Source organism: Electrona antarctica (genome assembly GCF_951216825.1).
Source record: "Electrona antarctica genome assembly, chromosome: 15".
Classification (NCBI taxonomy): Eukaryota; Metazoa; Chordata; class Actinopteri; order Myctophiformes; family Myctophidae; genus Electrona; species Electrona antarctica.
Window position 1 is genome coordinate 6,820,194 of NC_136796.1, and position 20,481 is coordinate 6,840,674.

General features: G+C 44.8%; 4 protein-coding genes across 4 annotated transcripts in view; 1 reads left to right on the top strand and 3 right to left on the bottom strand.

Annotated features, from left to right (window-relative positions):
- The window catches only part of LOC306938810 (uncharacterized protein), an 88,651-nt gene extending 69,986 nt beyond the window's left edge, over positions 1-18,665 (bottom strand). The window contains exons 1-2 of the mRNA XM_079523128.1: positions 18,535-18,665; positions 9,049-9,143 (exon numbers count right to left, since the gene is read on the bottom strand). The gene's annotated coding sequence lies outside the window, so the exon portion shown is untranslated. The remainder of the gene's footprint in view (positions 1-9,048; positions 9,144-18,534) is intronic.
- LOC306938811 (uncharacterized protein) lies at positions 86-3,465 on the top strand. Its single transcript, XM_079523129.1, has 3 exons — positions 86-275; positions 1,870-2,276; positions 3,005-3,465. The coding sequence occupies exons 1-3, from the start codon at positions 146-148 to the stop codon at positions 3,404-3,406; spliced, it is 939 nt and encodes a 312-aa protein (XP_079379255.1). The 5' UTR covers positions 86-145; the 3' UTR covers positions 3,407-3,465.
- On the bottom strand, positions 6,484-8,106 carry LOC306938563 (man(5)GlcNAc(2)-PP-dolichol translocation protein RFT1-like; the record flags this gene model as incomplete). Its single annotated transcript, XM_079522789.1, has 1 exon — positions 6,484-8,106. The coding sequence occupies one exon, from the start codon at positions 8,104-8,106 to the stop codon at positions 6,484-6,486; it is 1,623 nt and encodes a 540-aa protein (XP_079378915.1).
- On the bottom strand, positions 13,549-15,513 carry LOC306938723 (transmembrane 9 superfamily member 2-like; the record flags this gene model as incomplete). The annotated part of the gene is made up of 1 exon (XM_079522989.1): positions 13,549-15,513. One exon carries the CDS (start codon positions 15,511-15,513, stop codon positions 13,549-13,551), a length of 1,965 nt encoding a protein of 654 aa, XP_079379115.1.
- Positions 18,666-20,481: the final 1,816 nt, after the last annotated feature.

Sequence of the window (20,481 nt, forward strand, 5' to 3'; positions counted from 1 at the left end):
GGATCCGCAACTCGCAAAGCGAAGCGTCTATTTATTTATTCGCTGTACATTTCCAAGAAGTCCTTCCCACCCGAAACCCAAACATTGAACCGTGGAAGTGGAACCGATTTAGATTACAACAACCGAACTGTCTGTCTGACCAACCATGGAGGACCGTCTCATCGTGGCCGTCAGCTGCCACCCCATCCTCTACGACAAGCACACGGCGGACTTTAAGAACCTCAACAAAAAGAAGGCACTGTGGGAGAGCATTGCCATGATGTGTGGCATGACGCGTGAGTTAATTCAGTTCAAACACTGAAATACTGGGTGGGTTTTAAATTATGTGTGCACACGTGTATAAACACTGAACAGACAGCTGTTTAGTTGTTTACCAATACAACGTAGTTTCTGTTACGACGCACATATGTGTTTATCATGTATTGTAGCCCATGCAACAAACAAGACACTGGTTTACTCACTGAGACACTGGCGTGGAGTGCCTTCAACCCTGATTGGAAAGGAAAACACCCAACATAATGTATTGTAATAACGCGTTAACTATAAGAACAATGTCAAAAAGTATATGCCCCGCCTGCACAAAACAAGGATGTTGTTATATGTAAAGCCACAGGCGGTCGCCGTGCAGTGCACCTGGTTTAAAAGTGATTTAATTTAAAAGGTATGCAATGCATTTATCTGGCATAGATGTTATGACAGGATGTCGAGTGAGTCAAAACGAGCGCTCTCCTTCCCCTGCCAGGAAAAACATGGTGTGTTGATAAAGTAAACACACTAAGTGTTTTACTCACTCAGGACGTCAGTCACAATCTGGCAACGGAACTATCATTATGAGTACAAAACACCCGAAAAAGAATAAGGAGATGTACATCTCTTTATTATTTCCTCATCATATGGGTCATTTATTTCCATGATGTGCAGTTGTAGAATACCCAAAAACCCTGACAATGACGGTTGCAAGCTATAGACCAGTGGTTCTCAAACGTCTTATACGTTACCCCCGTAAATAACCTTTTTCATCCACGACACACCTGAACAACATTCCATTTATGTCATATTATGGTAGCCTATATGTAAATATGTAAATTGTAAATCTTTCCCCAGTTCCGCGAATAGCCTACTAGGCCTGAAAATATAACTTAATAGCCTGGCATGGCGAGACTAATATCACTGTGTAGATATTTAGTCTGGAACTTCAAAGATTTATCTCCAAGGGGCGGTTACAAACAGATTCCGCTTATCCATAGTCGGGTCGTGGGGGCAACAGCTCCACCAGAGAGCTCCAGACATTCCTCTCCAGAGCAACATTAGTAACTTCCTCCTGGGGATCCTGAGATCCCCCCAAAAAGTCTCACTTTGAATAGTGGGCTCTGATTGGTCACACACAACTCTGGGGTGAGCGAAATGTAATTCAAACCGAGGAGTGCCAGACCCAATCTCCCCAGGGATATGTTTTCCCTGTGGCAGATTTGTCTGGTTTCCAGGCTAATAACGTCACACTTGACATTTAACCACTTGAACCCCAGCATCCCTATATTCTGGGGGGGAACATTCACCAGAAATAGCCGATATACAGGCAACGTGACTCGGTGTGAGCTTGTAGATCAGCTATTTGACACGAGGAGGTATGGTGGTCTGTGAGTTCGATAATACCATAGTTATTAATATGCAACGTATTAGAAAATAGAAACTCGTCTGATTTAAAAAATAAAAATACATTCACAGAAATGCACGATTGAGTACGATGTGTACTTCCAGACATTTAACCACTTAAACCGTCAATACTGCCCCTTTTCCCCCTCTACACACACACAAAACCTCTTTGCCAGAAATAGCCCATCTACAAGCTTGTGTTTTCCCCCCCACCAGTCGACAAAGCCCAGGCGAAATGGAAAAACCTGGTGGACACCTACCGCAAGATATTGAAAAAAGAAAAAGACCAAAACAGAAGTAGCTCTGAGGCGCTGTCAGGGAAGGAGTGGAAGCATGCGCAGCACATGTCTTTCATGGTGCCGCACATCATGGGCAACAGCAGCTTCCGGTTGCCACCTCCGGCTCATCACCAGGGCATCATCACCCTAGCACCACCTCTGGCTCACCAGGGCACCATCATCACCCTAGCACGACCTCCGGCTCCTCAGGGCACCATCACCCTAGCACCACCTCCGGCTACCCTGCAGGGCACCATCAGCACCCTAACGCAAGCTCCGCAGGGCAATGGCACCCTAGTGCCTCCTCCAGCTAAGGAGGCAAGTCCGGACACTACACACGCCCAGGTAGTGCTGGGATTCATAGGGTTGGGGTAACACTTTAGGATTTTAACAATTCCCTCTTTAACAATCCCTATAGGGGGTTCCAACTTCCAAATGAACCCTTAAAAGTCTGTAACTCTGAGTGTACAAATGGAACAAAATGTACCCACGGCGACCCAAGGGTCCATTTGGTTCCATTTGTACAATTTATGGTGGTCCTTGACATTCAAAAGTTTCAGAACCACTGGCATTGTAATTGCATTGCAGACGTGATAGTCAAATAATTGTCCATATATCTGTCGGCCTCTAGTAATATGTACATTTTGTGATGCCTGGAATTTTGTATTATAATATTGTGATATGGCATTTTCTTTTTACGGTTTTAAAGGCTGCATTGCAGTAAAGTCATGTCATTTTCTGAACTTGCCTGATTATTCTAGTTCTATTAATTGCCAGAGATTATATAGGCATTAATGATGATTAATTACCCAAAATCACATTGTGTAAACTGTATTGTGAAAGCACCTACAACAGCAGCCATCCTCACAATATCATAATATTGATATAAAACAGTGGTTCCCAAACATTTTAGCTCAAGACCCAGAGAAATTACACATTTTCCCCCGGACCCAAACTAGTGAAAGTAGCAGATCTACAAGCTCCACGACCCAGACACGGGTCCTCCTGACCCACTGTTTGGGAAACAGCGATATAAACTAACAGTGTTTTATTTTTGGCCCTGTGTCACCCAGCCTTACACCCCGGAAACCCCAGAGATCCAGGAAGTCCCAGACATCGAGGACACCTCCCCCCCAGAGTTCTTGTATGAGGTCTCGGAAGAGGAAGACGAAGAGGACGAGTACGACAATGAAGAAGACCTTCCGGGCCCTGCCAAAGTGCGCCGCACGTACCACTCCCACGATCCATCGCTGACCCCTTTCCAAGCGGGCCTCTTGCGGGCGATAGAGGAGACCAGCGTCCCCTTGTCTCTGCCCGACCGGGACGCCGACGAGATGTTCCTCATGAGCCTCGTCCCCACTGTGAAAAGCTTTTCGCCAAAACGGAAGGCCGCCGTGAAATTTAAGATACACCAGCTGATTTACGAGAATGAGACTGAGGCACTGAATGAAGCTTCTTCAACGCAGGAACAATGAAATAAAAAGAAATACATAAAAAACGTTTAATGATGCCATCAAGTAGTGCACAGGGAGACATTTTCTTAAAGGGGCATTCCACTCATTTTCAACATTTTACTATGTCATTAATATACCTTAGAGCTGTTGTGTGGAAATAATAAAAAAGTCCCCCCATTCTGTGTTTCCTAGAACTAGAGGTCTGAAAATAATGTGTTTCACCATGTTAATGATTTTTTTTCATAATTACAGTTCTAGGAAACACAGAATGGGGGGACTTTTTTTTAATTATTTCCACACAACAGCTCTAAGGTATATTAATGATATAGTAAAATGTTGAAAATGGGTGGTTTTCCCCTTTTAAGACATACTTCTTAAACCAACGGTTCCCAAATGTTTCAGGCTGCGACCCCCCCAAAAATAATCATATTTGAACTGGAGACCCCCACCCTGACAACTTTGACAAGCACTTGGAATTTTATTTAGTTTGAATCAGTTCCACACAGCTACACTGTGAAAATAGTCAAATTACAAGCTGCCAATTTGGTATTAAAAAGGTCTTAAAGGGTCTTTAGATTGTAATTTTAGAAGTGTGCAGATACCCTGTATACACTTATACCGTATGTTGGTGGTTCGGTTACTGTTGAGTGAGAAAACAATGCTGCACATTATCCCCCAAAATAATTTCCCCCAGTTTGGGAACCACTGTCTTAAACCATTCAGGCCTGACGTCGAAATTTAAAAAAAAAAGTTTTCTAAATCATGACAATTTTCGGAAAGATTTGAGGCACATTTTAACGATTTTTCAAAAATAGCAGACCTACAAGTTCATAGCACGCCACTCGGTGGCGCGCTATGAGCTTGTAGATCTGCTATTTTTCAATAGCTAAATTATAACAATGTTTAAAACACCAAAAGGGGTTCCCGCCCCAAAATGGGTTAATGGTTAATGTGGTTAAACGCTAACGTGACATGGATGCGTTCCAGGTCTCAATGGATTAACGTATTTGACACCCAGGGCCTCCTTTCTTCCTCCTCAACCAAATCTCTTTGCCAAAAATATCCAATCTACAAGATCACAACGCGTCTCAGATACGTTGTGACTAAGCTTGTAGTCGATCAGCTATTTTCAGTGAAGTGAAGTTTGCCTATTTGACATTCATGTGGTTAAAAGGTAGGAACTAGCTCAGGCTGTCAAAAAAAAGGACAAATAATTTTGTATTTAAACATTTGACCAATCGTATTTCAAACATAATATATAAATGTGTCTTTTTATGTGCCGGCTGTGGTTGGTGCTGAGAAATGTGCTCTTCAAATGATTGATTCAAACTTAACGGTATATCTCTATCTCTAGATTTTTAATATTCAAATAGAGCACCAAAGTCTGACGTCAATATCGCTGATCTCCCAGACGACAGTTTGTTTATTTTTTACCACAATTCTTATACGAGACGATTTTAAGATGTCCCAATGTTATTCTCCATAGAGAAATTACTTCTGCAGACCAGGGGATGAGCGAGTGACGTTAGGATGTTGGTGCTCTATATGGAAAATGTGTTGACTGCTGTAGTAGAAACAAGACAAGTCAATATGCATGTAACACATCAGGCAACACAAACTAAGGGTATTCCTTTACCTAGTTTCACGAATGTTGTCACCTTCCTGTCACCTTATTAATGAATGTGCTTGTCGAACTGTGCACTACTTCATGACACCATTATTTGGTCCAGTTCTGCATTCAATGAACTTTCTTTTTTTATATTCTTTCATAGTTTTATTTCAGCCAGTTGGTTGATTTGATTGTTTTTTTTACTGTTGTAACTTAGGCCAGGGGTTTGTAATTTTGTATATATATTTTGTATATAGTGCCAATAAATGTTGTTTAAGTATTTGGTTGCACATTGATTTATTTTGCCAAACAGTACAGTAGATGTAAGGGTGGCAATAATACTACACATCCTGCATATATTATATATGAGTGGTTCTTTAGAAAACAGCATGCATATACTGATGAGGATCAATCAGGATGTTGAGGCAAACTGTAATTTATTATAAGGTAATTTATTACATGATCTTAAGTACATAAATAACTTAAGTGCTATGTTTATAGTCTGTTGTACAATAAATGGCAGATCTACAGGCTCAATGCGACATGAGCACACATGGCACAGCATTGCAACTCTTAGTAGAAAAGCTAAGCTTAATTTAAGTTGAATGCTATGCATGCTACTATGCTAACTCAGTCAGTACAGTAATTGCAGCAGTGTATTGTACATGTGAGCAGTCTCAGCGTTGTCGATTAGTTTTTTTAAATGTTCAAGGGCGAACAAAATCTTTTTATACATTTGCATTTCCAGTTTTAAAATACCTAAGTTAAGATTTGTATATCTGAGAGAAGTTAATGTTTTTAACCTCCATTGTTTTCCAATATTGATTGTGCTGAACCATAACACGGTAATCAAAGTACTTTACATCAAACATTGAGACAGCGAATTGAGACATACGGTAGAAAAGGACAGTTCTCATATCAAAAACAAATGTCAAGAAAACAAGTACAGAGCCAACAGTCAAGTTTGCTAAATATCCTTGGGGTCCTTGGCCTGAGAATGTTGAAGATCCCTGTACTGTACTAAGGTATTGCAATGAACGAAAAGGATTTTATTTCACCAGTAGTAGTAGTAAGAAGTAGTAGTAAGAAAGACAGACACGCACAGCTAATAAAAAAAAAGGTGTGTTCCTTGGAGCGCAGATCTCCACCAGGCCTACCCAGTCGTGTGGAGCTGTTGGCTCTGTTGGTTAGAGGCCCCTGAATATCGGAAGCCAATCCTAGCCGATTAGAATAGAATATGAAAAATCACACTCATGTGAAGTGAGGGCCGCCCACTGTGGCTGCCACATGACGTCACAGGGGCATCCTAAAAGCAAACAAGTCCATAGACTTGGCTGCCACATGACGTCACATGGGCAACACACAAAGCCAGCTGTTGGGAGGCCTTCAAACATCTGTATGGGAAATGTTCAGCACATTCCTCCAGAGATGATGCGTATGGACAAAATCTGTAGTAGTAGACGTAAAACGTTGTGTGTTCCAGACAGATTTATGTGTGTTTCTTTGGGTGTCGAGACAAAAGCTGTGTCCTAACAAACTGAACCATTTTGGGCTCTGTCAGTAGAACAGTGACCAGCACGCCCAGAAAACATCCTGCTCCCACAGCCACATGGACCATTCGAAACATCCATCCGCCGTCACAGCAAAACAGACCCTCAGAGGTGGCCGTGACGACCGCAGCGGCCCCGAGCACCAGAAGCAGGGCTGGGCTGGGCCGCAGGCCTCGCAGGGGCTTCCACCGACTCCCCTGGAAGTAGCGGTGGATGTAGACGAGGCTGTGCAGAATTCGGAGGCCCAAGTTAAGACAGTTGGCCAGTATGAAACCGACGGCACCCGCCCACTGCGTCAGAACATAGGAGAGCACCAGGAAGGACCCAGACAGGCCCAGCATCACCATGTTATACCGCTCAACCTCTTCCCGGCTCATGGTGGCGAATACGAAGCACTCGGTCACACCGTTGACCGCCAGCAGGAGCACATAGCAGCTGTAGCAGCGCAGCAAAGCTGGCCCTTGCCCGCTGCTCAGCAGAGAGCCTCCGTAGACGTCCAACACCAGGTGAGAATATGCATAGCCAAACACCGGGATGATTAGCCCGATCACGAGCACCAACTTCAGCAGACGCTCCAGCACCTCCGCCGCGACGGCAACATCCTCCTGTTTTTGCTTCTTGACGTCGCGTTCTCTCTCGAGCACCTTGGCGAAGAACACATAGAAGCTATCCTCTATGGGCAGGAAGACGAAGCGCGCCACCATGGAGCCCAGGTTGTTGACGACGTCGTAGACGCCCTGGTCTCCGAAACTGAGGACGTTCAGGAAGGTCATGAGGTATCGCTCGCCCTCCGTCAGGATTTGCTTCAGGAAGGACTGCTTGAAGAAGCTCCATGTCAGCCTGGCCATCGTGCGGTCGATCAGAGGCTCCCCGTTATGTCTGCACGGCAGCAAGTCTCCGACGGTGTGCACGGGAAAGCGCTTCTCGGTGTCGGCGGAACCCAGAAACCACATAAAGTAGACGAGATAGCACAGCACCAGGAACCCGGTGTACACAAACTGAGCAGCAGAGAAGATATAAAGCCCCCACTCGGGAGCAGAAACCACCAGAATCGCCGTCAGAATGCACTTGGCGATCATGGCTAAGCTCTCCGCCACCACCTTCAGCCTGACAAACATGTGTATCTGGGCCAGAACCCGCAGGGGTTCAACCAGCAGCTCCTGCACGGCAGCCAAAGCAAAGATCCCCACGGCGGGGCCATAGTGCGGGACAGCCTGGGGATCCGGGACCTCCAGGAGCCACAGCCACACAAACACCAGGAGGGACGCCCACATCACACCCAGGGGCAACGGCAGCCACAGCATGTTGATGACCTGTCTCCAATTGGGCCCCGTCCCTGTTGGCGCACTCGGACCGGCCTTCCGGAACGCGTCTCTGGATAGGAAGACGAGTGTGGAATACAGCAGTGTCAGCCTGACGTTGACTACGCCAATTGTCTCTTTGGACACGTACCGTAGTGTGAACGCATTCAGCAAGAAGGTGAGCACACGAAACATGAGCTGTAGGAAGACGTTATAGGACACGTTAGTGGACGCCTTCTTCAGACTGTCTCGGGCGCTCATATTGACTTGGGTGAAGGTGAAGGACTCCCACCTTCTTTTCTATTTCTTTCACAGGACCAGGGAGGAACACAATGCAAGTGTAATCATGATTGAGCTGAAACCTACATGTTTTAAGAGCCGTTTGTTTGAAAATGTCTGAATTAGCTTTTCATTGGCCCATATTACAGACTTATGCATAATCAATGCTCTGCCGTATGATGGTATCGCGTGCCTACAACTGATGACCCAGAATCTCATAACTCATCGTGTCGTACACTGAAGTGTAAATCTGTCTTTCTGGGTATAAGGCAGAAACCTTGCCCAAATATAGCGGCATACGTCATAGATACAATACATCATAGTCATAGATGACCGACGTCACGGTCAGGCCACATGCATACACCTAAAGCAGTGGTTTTCAACCCTTTTCATATCAAGACCCATTATTTATTCTGCCCACGGACCACCAATTAATGACATTTAGCCTCTCGGACCCAAAACTTAGAATATTTTGTCATGCTGTATTGATGTACCATCAGGGGATCAAAATAACAATTCTTCTACATTCTCTAATTGTGTAGACGTCTTGTAAATTAAGTAATGCAGATGTTTATAGTTAATAATTTAACTCTTGAGAGCATTTGTGTTTCATTTTACACTCTCAAGAGTTAAAGATCTACAGTACAAGGGTCCATTTGGTTACCAACTCTCCATCATATAGCCGGGGACCACCTGGAAACCCCTCAAGGACCACTGGTGGTCGACCACGGACCACTGGTTGAAAACCACCAACCTAAAGTAAATCCATAGAACAAGATATTGACGCCGTCAGCACCTAGTGTTGCTGTCGTTTCCCTATTGTATTATCTTGACGAGAGTGGAAACTCGTACTGGCAGAGCATCTATTCAGCTGCCGCTAACAGACAAACAGCATCTGCTGTAACACTGCAGCAGAGTTCCTACCGTAACGTGTTCTACTGGGTCTGCGGTTGCCACATCTGTGTCTTCCTCGCTCACTCCAGCCACTGCATGTCCTCAAGAAGTCTTCTTTTGGTCAACTACAGATTGAAAAGAAAAGAAAAAATCACACTTGTGTGAAGTGAGGGACACCTACTGCATTTATATCGGCCACATGACGTCTTATGTCGTCATTTAGTGCCAAACAAACATTTAAGTCCATAGACTTGGTTGGCAAACAATTTACGTCATAAGTGCTCTACAACAAACATCCCATAGACGTTGCTGACGTTAAACTTGATAGTCAGAAAATGTCATTTACATTTTTGTGTAAGATGATGTTTTTCCAATTATTCCAACTAGACCTGTACGTACTTGGGAACGATGCAACTTGGGAACCTAATGATATACGTTGTCATAGCACCCGTTTTAACTGTCAGCCGGTGTCCCACATGGAGATCTGTGTATGTGGCTGTGTGTGAAGACTGCAAACTGAAAAGTGTACTTGGCAATTAGGCCCACTGGCAGAGCCTGACCAGAGCCTTTTGTGGTGGTTCTGGAGAACCGTGGGCCCATCCAACTCGATACCTGGCACTGCACTCCCTGCGGGGGTGTTGACCGCGTGTGTCGAATGTGAAGTCGGTGGGGCAAACGGTTGTCGAGTTACGTGCATTACAAGTTGTAATGCAAAAAGACAGTTACTGCATCAAAAGTAATCAACAAACTATACTATAAAAAAAAAGTCAAACAAATCGTCAAATAATGAGGCATTTATTTTCACAATATTTATCTGTGGAAGTCAAAACAAAATGTAATACCTCACACAAACAAGTCTGTGATCTACAAGCTCACAACAAGCAAAGGGTGTAACAGGGTCCACCATTTTCAATTCATCAGAACATTTAAAGACGTACTATAGGGCTCTAAATCAGTTCAGGTGTTCCCGTTCCAGACCCCCAGGAATGCGCCCAGGGGGCCGGGCCGGTTCCGGCGTGCCGCCCCGCGTCCTAAACGGTTGAGAAATGACAGAGTTACCGTGAGGTGGTCCCTCTACTGTACCCTCTACTGTACTGGCACACCCGAAAGCATGATATATACAGTTAATACGTGCGTGTGTCTTTGTGTGTGTTAGGTTGGGCACAGATAGTGAAAAACAACCATGCTTGGTTGGCAAACAATTTACGTCATCAGTGCTCTACAACAAACATCCCTTGGACGTTGCTGCCATATGACGTGATCTTCAAAAGCCATGCATTGGGGGGGCTCAAAAAGACACTTGTGTGAAGTGAGAGGTGCTTTTTTATCATGATGATGATGTATAGATCCACATGACGTCAGAGGCAGGGACGTGCAGAGAGTGTTAGAGGGGCAGGGGCTGAAACCCCGTAAGAGGGCACTGTCGGACAATAGCAAGCAGAGTCAAAAGCGCACATGTGCGTTCTTCATGTGATTGGGTGAAGGTGAAGGACTCCCACCTTAAACTGGGGGTCTTCAATGTTTTTCAGGCCAACAACCCCTGTGGGGGGTCTTCAATGTTTTCCAGGCCAAGGACCCCTGTGTTAGTAATAGTATGCTGGCTGCATTCCACTATTTAACAGTGTGGCAATGTTCAATAAATCACACAGATAGAGAGAGAAAGAGGGGGGGGGGGGGGGGGGGGCAGCAGCATCAACATCAAACAGTTCAGGAAGTGACCTCACATACTTGTCATTGTTCCCTGCCAGGTTACATAAAAAGCTCAGATGGGTGTTATTTTTGTTGCCATAATAAGCCCCCAACTTTACTGTGTGGAAACAACACTTCTCGCCGCCCCCACTGTTCTGCATGCCTGTTTGCAGGGGAGGGGTAACAGAGTACATCCATGAGTATATTGGCTTCAGTGCCTGTACAGGCTGGGCTTGAACCTGTGACCCTGTTTGCAGAGACCACAGAGGTGTACACAATCTATCTATCTATCTATCTATCTATCTATCTATCCATCTGCTTGCCTATACGCTATACGGCACCTCCACACAGTTACACGTTTTTACTGCTTTTAAAAGTGTTGTTTCTGGATGTTAGTCTTCAACACGTGCCTCAGACTCTCAGAGTAGAGAAGCAGGGAGATTTGAACCCACCTTTGGATCACGTTGTTTTATTACCGTGCTGTTGCTGTTGTATAGATGTGTGAATGTTCATGGAGCACAATGGAAACAAGCATTTTTGTGATTAATCCATTTGTCTCTAGTGAGCAGAAAGTACAATAGATCACTGCGTTAAGATGCTCTCTACATGTCCAAAGGTCCTGGGTTCTAACTGTAAAATATACTTTAGCATAGCAATAATACGAATCTTGAAATAATTGTGACATGTTTTGAATACACATCTTTCTTATAATCATTATTATTAAAAGGGCCAGGTGTTGTAATGGTATACTTTTTTTTTTCAGTGATGGAGTACAGTAGAATACAGTAGAGTACTTCTGTACTAGTTTTGTTTTTTGGAGACTACAGTGAACAATGTATTCACCTGTACTGAACCAGTCTGAATCTTATTTCATGTTACCTCATTTTTTATTCATAGCAAATTAACACTTAAATATAGTTTCAGCATTGTCAAAACCTACCACAAAGCCATTCAATGTTTACGTTAAGAAAATATAGGGCTACAAAAATAAAGCCCCCAAAGTGTGTTGAAATGCATACTCCGACATCATAGAAGACTGATGTAATCGATCTGTCATCTATGATGTCATCATGTACTCTAACAGAGTCTGACATCATAGAGTGGTTGCCAGACCTGTGGGTTGGGACCCCCACATGAAAGTGAAGTTGAGACCCTTTACCTCAGAAAATGAGTAAAAAAGACTGTTACTGCATCAAAAGTATTAATCAACAAACTATACTATAAACATCACAAGTGAGGGGCGCTCTTATTATCGTACATCATCATGCATCATCTCATACTGGCCAATCAGACTGCCTGTTGCCACAAATGTACGTCATATTTGGCAGACATTTGACCTAATTTCTCCTTTCATTGTCAATGGAAAATATATCAAAACCGGTCAAATAATATAAGGCATATATTTTCACAATATTTATCTGTGGAAGTCAAAACAAAATGTAATCTTATCTCTTATGTTAATCCTATTGGTTCCCGGTGGAACATAAGGCTTCCATCTGGTCCTATCCTGAGCTAGCCTGGCTAATAAGCCAGACTCAAATCACACTGTCTTGTGGTATTTGAGTCTGGAGATGCTGTGTATGGATCTTGTTTCCCGGGGGGCGGGTTCAAACATTTTCTCTTTGACGCAATTGGTCAGAGCTACTGTCAGTCAAAGGGCTCAAGCATTGAACGTCACTGTACCAAAGCCCGCCCATATTGCATACCGTGTCCCGATTGGCCACACCAGTTCTCTGGTGTAGGAAATGGGCGTACAATTGAGCCTCTCCAGACCGTAATCCGCCGGCAGGCAATTTATTTTTGCTTATTAGCCAGGCTAATCCTGAGCAGCATGTTGTGCTTCGCCCCATGCCAGACTATCTGCTTCCATCTGGTCCTATCCTGATGCTTCCATCTGGTCCTATCCTGATGCTTCCATCTGGTCCTATCCTGATGCCTCACACAAACATCTGGTCCTATCCTGATGCCTCACACAAACACGTCTGTGATCTACAAGCTCACAAGCAAATGGTGTAACAGGGTCCACCATTTTCAATTCATCAGAACATTTAAAGACGTACTATATGATACGAGTGCTATAAGAGTGGCTCAAAGGCAAACCAGTTGCTCTTATAGGGCTCTAAATCAGCTCAGGTGCTGATCGACGATCACTACTCAATGTCATCACCGTGGCAATGTTGGGGCGTGGACATAATCATTGCAGAAAATAAATTACACAATATTACATTTGAATCTTTCTTGTGAAAATGTGAACTTTGTTTGTCAATAGACTGTTCAAAAAAAGAAATCACTCTTCTGAAGTGAGCGGTGCCTTTTCATCACAATGATGATGTCAACAACATGATGTCCAATCATATGGGCACATTCTGTGCTAAATGGACATACTGCTCGGCAGTATGCGGCAGTGCGGCCGCACTGCTCAAACAAAAGCGGGGGGGGAGATAGAAGTATGCTAGGTTCATTCCCATTTCTTTGTTCCAAACAAACTTTTTTTTATATTGGGGGAACATTTTTAAAAAGGATTGAAAGTGTGTGTGTGTGTGTGTGTGTGTGTGTGTGTGTGTGTGTGTGTGTGTGTGTGTGTGTGTGTGTGTGTGTGTGTGTGTGTGTGTCATGTTGCTACAGGCTACCAGGAGGGAGGTAATGATGGGTATGAGCATAGAGAAAGGAGGGATGTAATGATGGGTATGAGTGTAGAGAAAATGTCCCACTGTGTGTGTGCGTGTGTGTGTGTGTGTGTGTGTGCACGCGCGCGCGCGCACGCACGCACGCACACACGTGTGAAGGGTCTCGGCTTGGTCAGATGTAAGGGGGTCTTTCCCAGCTAAAAACACACTGTTTTCAGTCCACCTTGATCACGCTGTAGATGTTGGTAATGAACCAGAAACAGGCGAAGAAGCCGATGGTGCCGGTGATCAGGAAGAAGTTGAGAGCCACGATGGCGGCGTATCCAAAGTAGAGGATGTTGCTGGCCAGCCCCGTGATCTGCATCCTGGTGAGGAAGTACACCACCACGTACGCCAGGAAGTACACGGCCGAGAAGCCGCTGGTCAGGAAGGAACGCCACTGCCAGCGGTAGTCCTCCGCGCACAGGTGGTAGTAGCAGAGGATGACGGACACCTGGGAGCAGGTGATGGCCAGGATGACGAAGACGAGGAAGAGGAAGCCGTACATGTAGAACACCTGGTGGGACCAGAGCGAGTTGAGGATGAAGAAGAGCTGGATGAAGATGCACGTGAACGGCAGGAGCCCTCCTATCACGATGCTGGGCAGCGGCCTGGTGCAGGCCGACTGCCACGGAACCTGCCGAGGGATCATGTTGGTCCGTACCGGGTGCTCCATAGGGGCCCTCATCAGGCCGACGTAGGCCCCGGCGAAGGTGAGCGGCACCGAGATGCAGAGCCACAGGGCCAAGATGGCCACCAGAGCAACGAGGGGTATCGCCGCAGAGGAGCCCTCTGCCCACAGGATCATGGTCATCAGGAGGACGTCGGCGAACACCAGCCCCGGGCAGAGGAGGGCCGTCAGCAGAACGTTGCTCTTCCACTTTTTCCCGCCGAAGGACCTGTAGAAGCGCGCCGCCACGTAGCCGGCGAGCGCGCCCAGCAGCACCCACAGCACCATGGCGTAGGTCATCAGAGCGCCGCGGTTGGCCGGCGACAGGAAACCCAGGCAGGTGAAGAAGAGCGTGGCGAAGGTCATGATGAAGATCTGCGCCCCGGAGCCGAGGAAGACCGACAGCAGCATGCCCCGCCGGGGACAGCGGAACACGTCCCCGTGGAGCAGCTTCCAGCCAAAGTGTTCCTGGAAACCCTCCGAGTCCGTCTGGTTGTATCTGGCGATGTCTCTGTGCAGAGACCTGAGCACGGCCATAGCCACCATTACAGACAGAAACAACACAAAGGCCAGTGAGTTCACGATGCTGAACCAATGGATGTTGGTCTGAGGCCTGGATTCCAAGATGTAATCCCACCGCGACGCCCAGCTGCTGCTCTCGTCCTCCACGAAGCTGACGGAGTATGTGTACGGGATCTTCACATCTCCTGTGTGCTTGCTGCTGAGGGTCATGGGTCCTCCAGAACAGTCGGGGGCGTCTGGATCGCTATGTTTATAACTCTTGGGTTCCATGGTGGCGGCGACCAGTCGTGCTGCTCCTTGCCGGTCCTTCTCCACACGGTGATAGTAGATGGTGATGTCGACGTGGTTGAAGACGTAGAAGGTGTCCTCTTCATTGAAGAGGGGATTGGCCACACTGCAGGCACCGTTGGGTCGTCCCGCCTTCTCGACATAACAGCCAATGGGGAAGCCAGGGGTACAGATCTTCTGTCCATCGGCTTGTGTGTAGCACCAGGTCACGGGCATGTTGTCCACAATCCAGTGGTGATGGTAGTTGCGCATTATGGCTAACTCGAGGAATTTCAGCAGAGCTACGTCTGCGACATTGCCACTGCGATAGGCCTTGGTACACACCGGTTTACACACCTCCGCCTTTTGGAACACAAAATTGTACGGCGAAGGTTCGATTCTCTCCCCAAACAGCACCTGTCCGAGATTCTCCGAGGGACGTTTCCGCGTGGTCTCTGAACAGAAATCAAACATGCTGTATTCATACGGCAAGAACGACTCGGTCGAGTCCAGTCTGTTCACAAACAGGTCAACGGTCGACTGGCAGTGTGGGCCTTCGTTTTCGGGCACACAAAAGTTGACGGGCAAAAGTTGACCTGGAAGATAGAAACCTTTAGCGCTGTTTAGTAGCAGTAAAGCTACGCATACCAGAGTGAGAAACGCTGCCCCTCGGCCTGCCATCTTCCCGTCGAACAGTCCGCTATCTCCTCTGGATGATGTTTCGTTATTATAACTAAACAGTAGTCAAAGGTATAGCTTTAACAGTTAATATGACTGCCTGTATAACAAAACGTTCACTGCGACCTTCCTTTTAAGAACCATATTAATCAACACTGCAGTGTCACCGTTACATCACAAAGTTAAGGTTTCCGTGAATAGGACAAGAAGCAGTCAACCAAATTAGAAAGCTCAGTGGAAGAGGGACGTGTGGCAGGTCTGTGACGTCAATCATCCATGACTCCATATTCGGGCAAGGTTTCAACCCAAATCGATCAACCATGACTTTGTTGCTGCCCTTTGGGATCTAAGCCCAAAGGGCATAGATCCCATTTTATTGTTTCAGTGAAAATTCCACCATTTTAGGCAGTTCTGAGCTTCACGAAATTCGGCACTAGGGTTGAGTAGACTAGTAGAGGGCCGTGAGAATCCCTCAGGAACTGAAGCTCACACTCATTCGTCAAAAGACCTCTGACCTTATGATTTGCTCTATCCACTTTTCGGCCTTTTTTGGTCACGTCAAATGGTTCATTACCATACATGTGAATGGAGTCTGACTCTGGTTTCATTTCCATCCATACATGTGAATGGAGTCTGACTCTGGTTTCATTTCCATACATGTGAATGGAGTCTGACTCTGGTTTCATTTCCATACATGTGAATGGAGTCTGACTCTGGTTTCATTTCCATACATATGAATGGAGTCTGACTCTGGTTTCATTACCATACATGTGAATGGAGCCTGACTCTGGTTTCATTTACATACATGTGAATGGAGTCTGACTCTGGTTTCATTTCCATCCATGTGAATGGAGTCTGACTCTGGTTTCATTTCCATACATGTGAATGGAGTCTGACTCTGGTTTCATTTCCATCCATGTGAATGGAGTCTGACTCTGGTTTCATTACCATACATGTGAATTGAGTCTGACTCTGGTTTCATTGCCATACATGTGAATGGAGTCTGACTCTGGTTTCATTACCATACATGTGAATGGAGTCTGACTCTGGTTTCATTTCCATACATGTGAATGGAGTCTGACTCTGGTTTCATTACCATACATGTGAATGGAGTCTGACTCTGGTTTCATTCCCATCAATGTGAATGGAGTCTGACTCTGGTTTCATTTCCATACATGTGAATGGAGTCTGACTCTGGTTTCATTTCCATACATGTGAATGGTCTCTGACTCTGGTTTCATTTCCATACATGTGAATGGTCTCTGACTCTGGTTTCATTTCCATACATGTGAATGGAGTCTGACTCTGGTTTCATTTCCATACATGTTAATGGAGTCTGACTCTGGTTCATTACCATACATGTGAATGGAGTCTGACTCTGGTTTCATTACCATACATGTGAATGGAGTCTGACTCTGGTTTCATTACCATACATGTGAATGGAGTCTGACTCTGGTTTCATTTCCATACATGAATGGAGTCTGACTCTGGTTACACACAAAGCTGGTTGCCCATCTTTGTGTGTCTGTGTACCACATTTGTGATGATTTGATTGGCTGAGCACAGAATGTGATGATGTATGATGATGATAAGAGCACCACTCACTTCACACTCACTTTTTTCAAGTGTGATTCAAGTGTAAATTTTGCCCCTCCTATATACAGCTTTAATGTTTGTCTTTCAACGATGCTTAGACAAACGCCATAGACAATAAAGAGAAATTTAATGTTTGTTTTGAGGACTAAAACAAACATTAGCACCCGTTGCTTAAACAAACATAATGTTGTAAGATGATAAGAGCGCCCCTCACTTCACACGGGTGTGATTACTTGTGTCAAATACTTTCAGTCGAAGTTTATATAGCTCATTGTGTAAATTGCGTATGCTTTTTTCTTTTTGGGCTTGACTCCATCTTATAGCTGCTTGCAACTAATTATTATTATTATCTTTAAAATACAAGCTCACACCGCATCACATTGCAGTGTGTTCTGAGCTTGTAGATCTGCTAATTGCACTACTTTTGTGCAGCACTCGTCTTGTATGACGAACTAGTTCATTTATACAAAAAAAAATCACACACAAGTGAGGGGGCTCTTATCATCATACATCATCACATTCCGGCCAATCACTTTTGGCGTCCTCACTTTTTAAGCCCTCAGCCAATCAAATCATCGCTATGGGGCACACACACACGATGGTGACTTTTAAATATTATATTACCATATGCCTTCTGTTGTGGTTATGAGCTGCACATATTGATATATCCTCAAGAGGGCAGCAGTGGCGTTTGCTTTTTTGTTTGCCTTGAGGCTCCCTTGTAAAACTTGAGTTTGTGGATGGATAAGTAGTAGTACTAGTCTCTCGAGAGGCTACTAGTATTTGCCAATGGTAATACTGTAGCGTCTACACTACCAGGTTGGTAGATGAGTGGATGACATTAGGCTCTGTGGGCTTATAGGCTACAGCAAATTCAAACAGTCAGGGTGTTGATATTGTGCATGTTGGCCCACTGGAAACACTCTGGCTACACCAGTGGGTCTGATTCAGATACCCTCAGTCATGATTCTTTGAGGGGACCCTTAGTTACCAACTTACCACTACGACTACGTGCTACACTAAATGGAACATGGCCTTTTAATTAGTATAATTGGTCAGACCTGTGAAGGAAGCAAGGTTTGCAAGGAAGAGGCCCAATTTCTTCCCAATATGGCTGCTGTGCACAGAGCCTAAATTATTTGAGTGATATGCAAGCGTCTTTTCTCTGCAACATGTGTAACATACAATTCCACGTGGACGGTTTTGATGTTGATAGTGAGGCCAATTATTGTTCTGCAGTTGTTAACCTGGACTTACATGATGACAACAATTAAAATGTAATTGAGATAGCATGTTATGTAGACAGATTATATGCATTTGATGTACCTTGTGTTTACCTCAGAATTCTGAGTGGCATAAAAACCAACTTTCTGGCCTTGACAGCCCATCCAAGTCCCATCTGATTGCATTAAACAACGTTAAACTCACCAACATTGCAGGCCAGGTGTACTGTTGAAAGCTTGAATTATCCTCTATCTGCTTTTGCTTCATAAAAATCCACTTTAGGGCTATAGGCCTACATGTTATGAGCTACTTTCTGACAAGACATTCCATGCAGGTGATTATTTTACAGAGTCAGAGTTTGGAAGCGCTTATTTTCAATAAGGTGCTGCCTCCTGCATCATGTGCAATTTAGAAACAGGTGGTACAACGAGCGCTTCCAAACTCCATTGCTCCAATGCTGCTCAATGTTTTGCCACTCAGTCTAGATGAGGGGGGCGTGTCCCGGTGGAAAAGTGATGCATGGTTTCAACCAGTGGTTCAGGGATCACCAGTGGTCCTTGAATGGGTTCCAGGTGGTTCAACTCTTGAGAGCGTAAGATGAGCGTAAGATCATTTTACGCTCTCAAGAGTTAAATTATTGTTAAACAAGTCTACACAATTAGAGAACGTAGAATAATTGTTATTTTGATCGACGTTTGAAGGTTATCTCTCCTAATCGTACCAACCAACAACAATACAGCATGGAATTGTGGACAAAATCTTATCCGACGACAACAAGTATTGGGTCTGAGAGGTCTAAATGTCATCAAATGGTGGTCCGTCCATGGCTCAAATCAAATGTCGATTAAATAATGGACCTTGATACGAGAATCAAGGTTGTCTGCATCATCTATTGTGATGCGTCCATCATATATTGTAAATTGATGAGGAGAACCACATCTGTCTGTCTGATGAATATGATCTTCAGCACCACAGCAGATCTTATAGCCCTCAGCAAGTATTAAAACTTGTCTAGACTCCTGGCAGCTCAGCTGCTCCAATGTGTGAAACCACCTCCTCCATTCCCAAAACCTTGACATATTCTTTTTAACCACTTAAGCCTTTTGTATACTTCGTCGTACAGCGAGCGCCGAGCAGCGAGAGTACAAGTCAGAGCTTGTCAGGCGATAATGACCTCCCCTAAAATAGGGACGCGGGGGACGGGGGGTTCAAAGTGGTTTTAATTTCCTCAGTGGCATCACAGGGGGAAACCCACAATGAGAGACTACTATTGCAGCCTGAACACAGCATAGCAACATTGAATATCTGTTGTAAATGAACGCCCTACTTGATCACACTAGCGGCCATTTAGACCTGACGTCGACATTTTAAAAAATCCTGACAGTTTTCTGAAAAACCTTATGTTTCTGTATCAGTGGTGCTCAATATTTCATGTCAAGGACCCCAAAAATTATATGTAATGTGCCTCCGCCCCCCATCTGAAAATATGTTGTTCCAGGGACCTCCCCAGAAGCAAAGATTTGAGTTAAAATGTTCACTCTGTAATAATATATATTCAAAGATTTGAGGCACATTTTCACGATTAAAAAAAAATAGCAGACCTACAAGTTCATAGCGCGGCACTCGGTGCCGCGCTATGAGCTTGTAGATCTGATATTTTTCAATAGCTAAAGTATAACAAATTAACAATGCTTTAATCCATTGAGACCTGGAACGCATCCACGTCACGTTAGCGTTTAACCACATTAACCATTAACCCATTTTGGGGCGGGAACCCCTTTTGGTGTTTTAAACATTGTTATAATTTAACTATTGAAAAATAGCAGATCTACAAGCTCATAGCGCGCCACCGAGTGGCGCGCTATGAACTTGTAGGTCTGCTATTTTTGAAAAATCGTTAAAATGTGCCTCAAATCTTTCCGAATATTGTCATGATTTAGAAAACTTTTTTTTTTTTAATTTTGACGTCAGGCCTGAATGGGTTAAAACACCAAAAGGGGTTCCCGCCCAAAATGGGCTAGAGTAGTGGTTTTCAACCGTTTTCATATCGAGGCCCATTATTTAGTCTGCATTTGAGCCACGGACGGACCAGCATTTGATGACATCTAGCCTCTCAGACCCAAGACTTTGAATATTTTGTTTGTTGTTGGA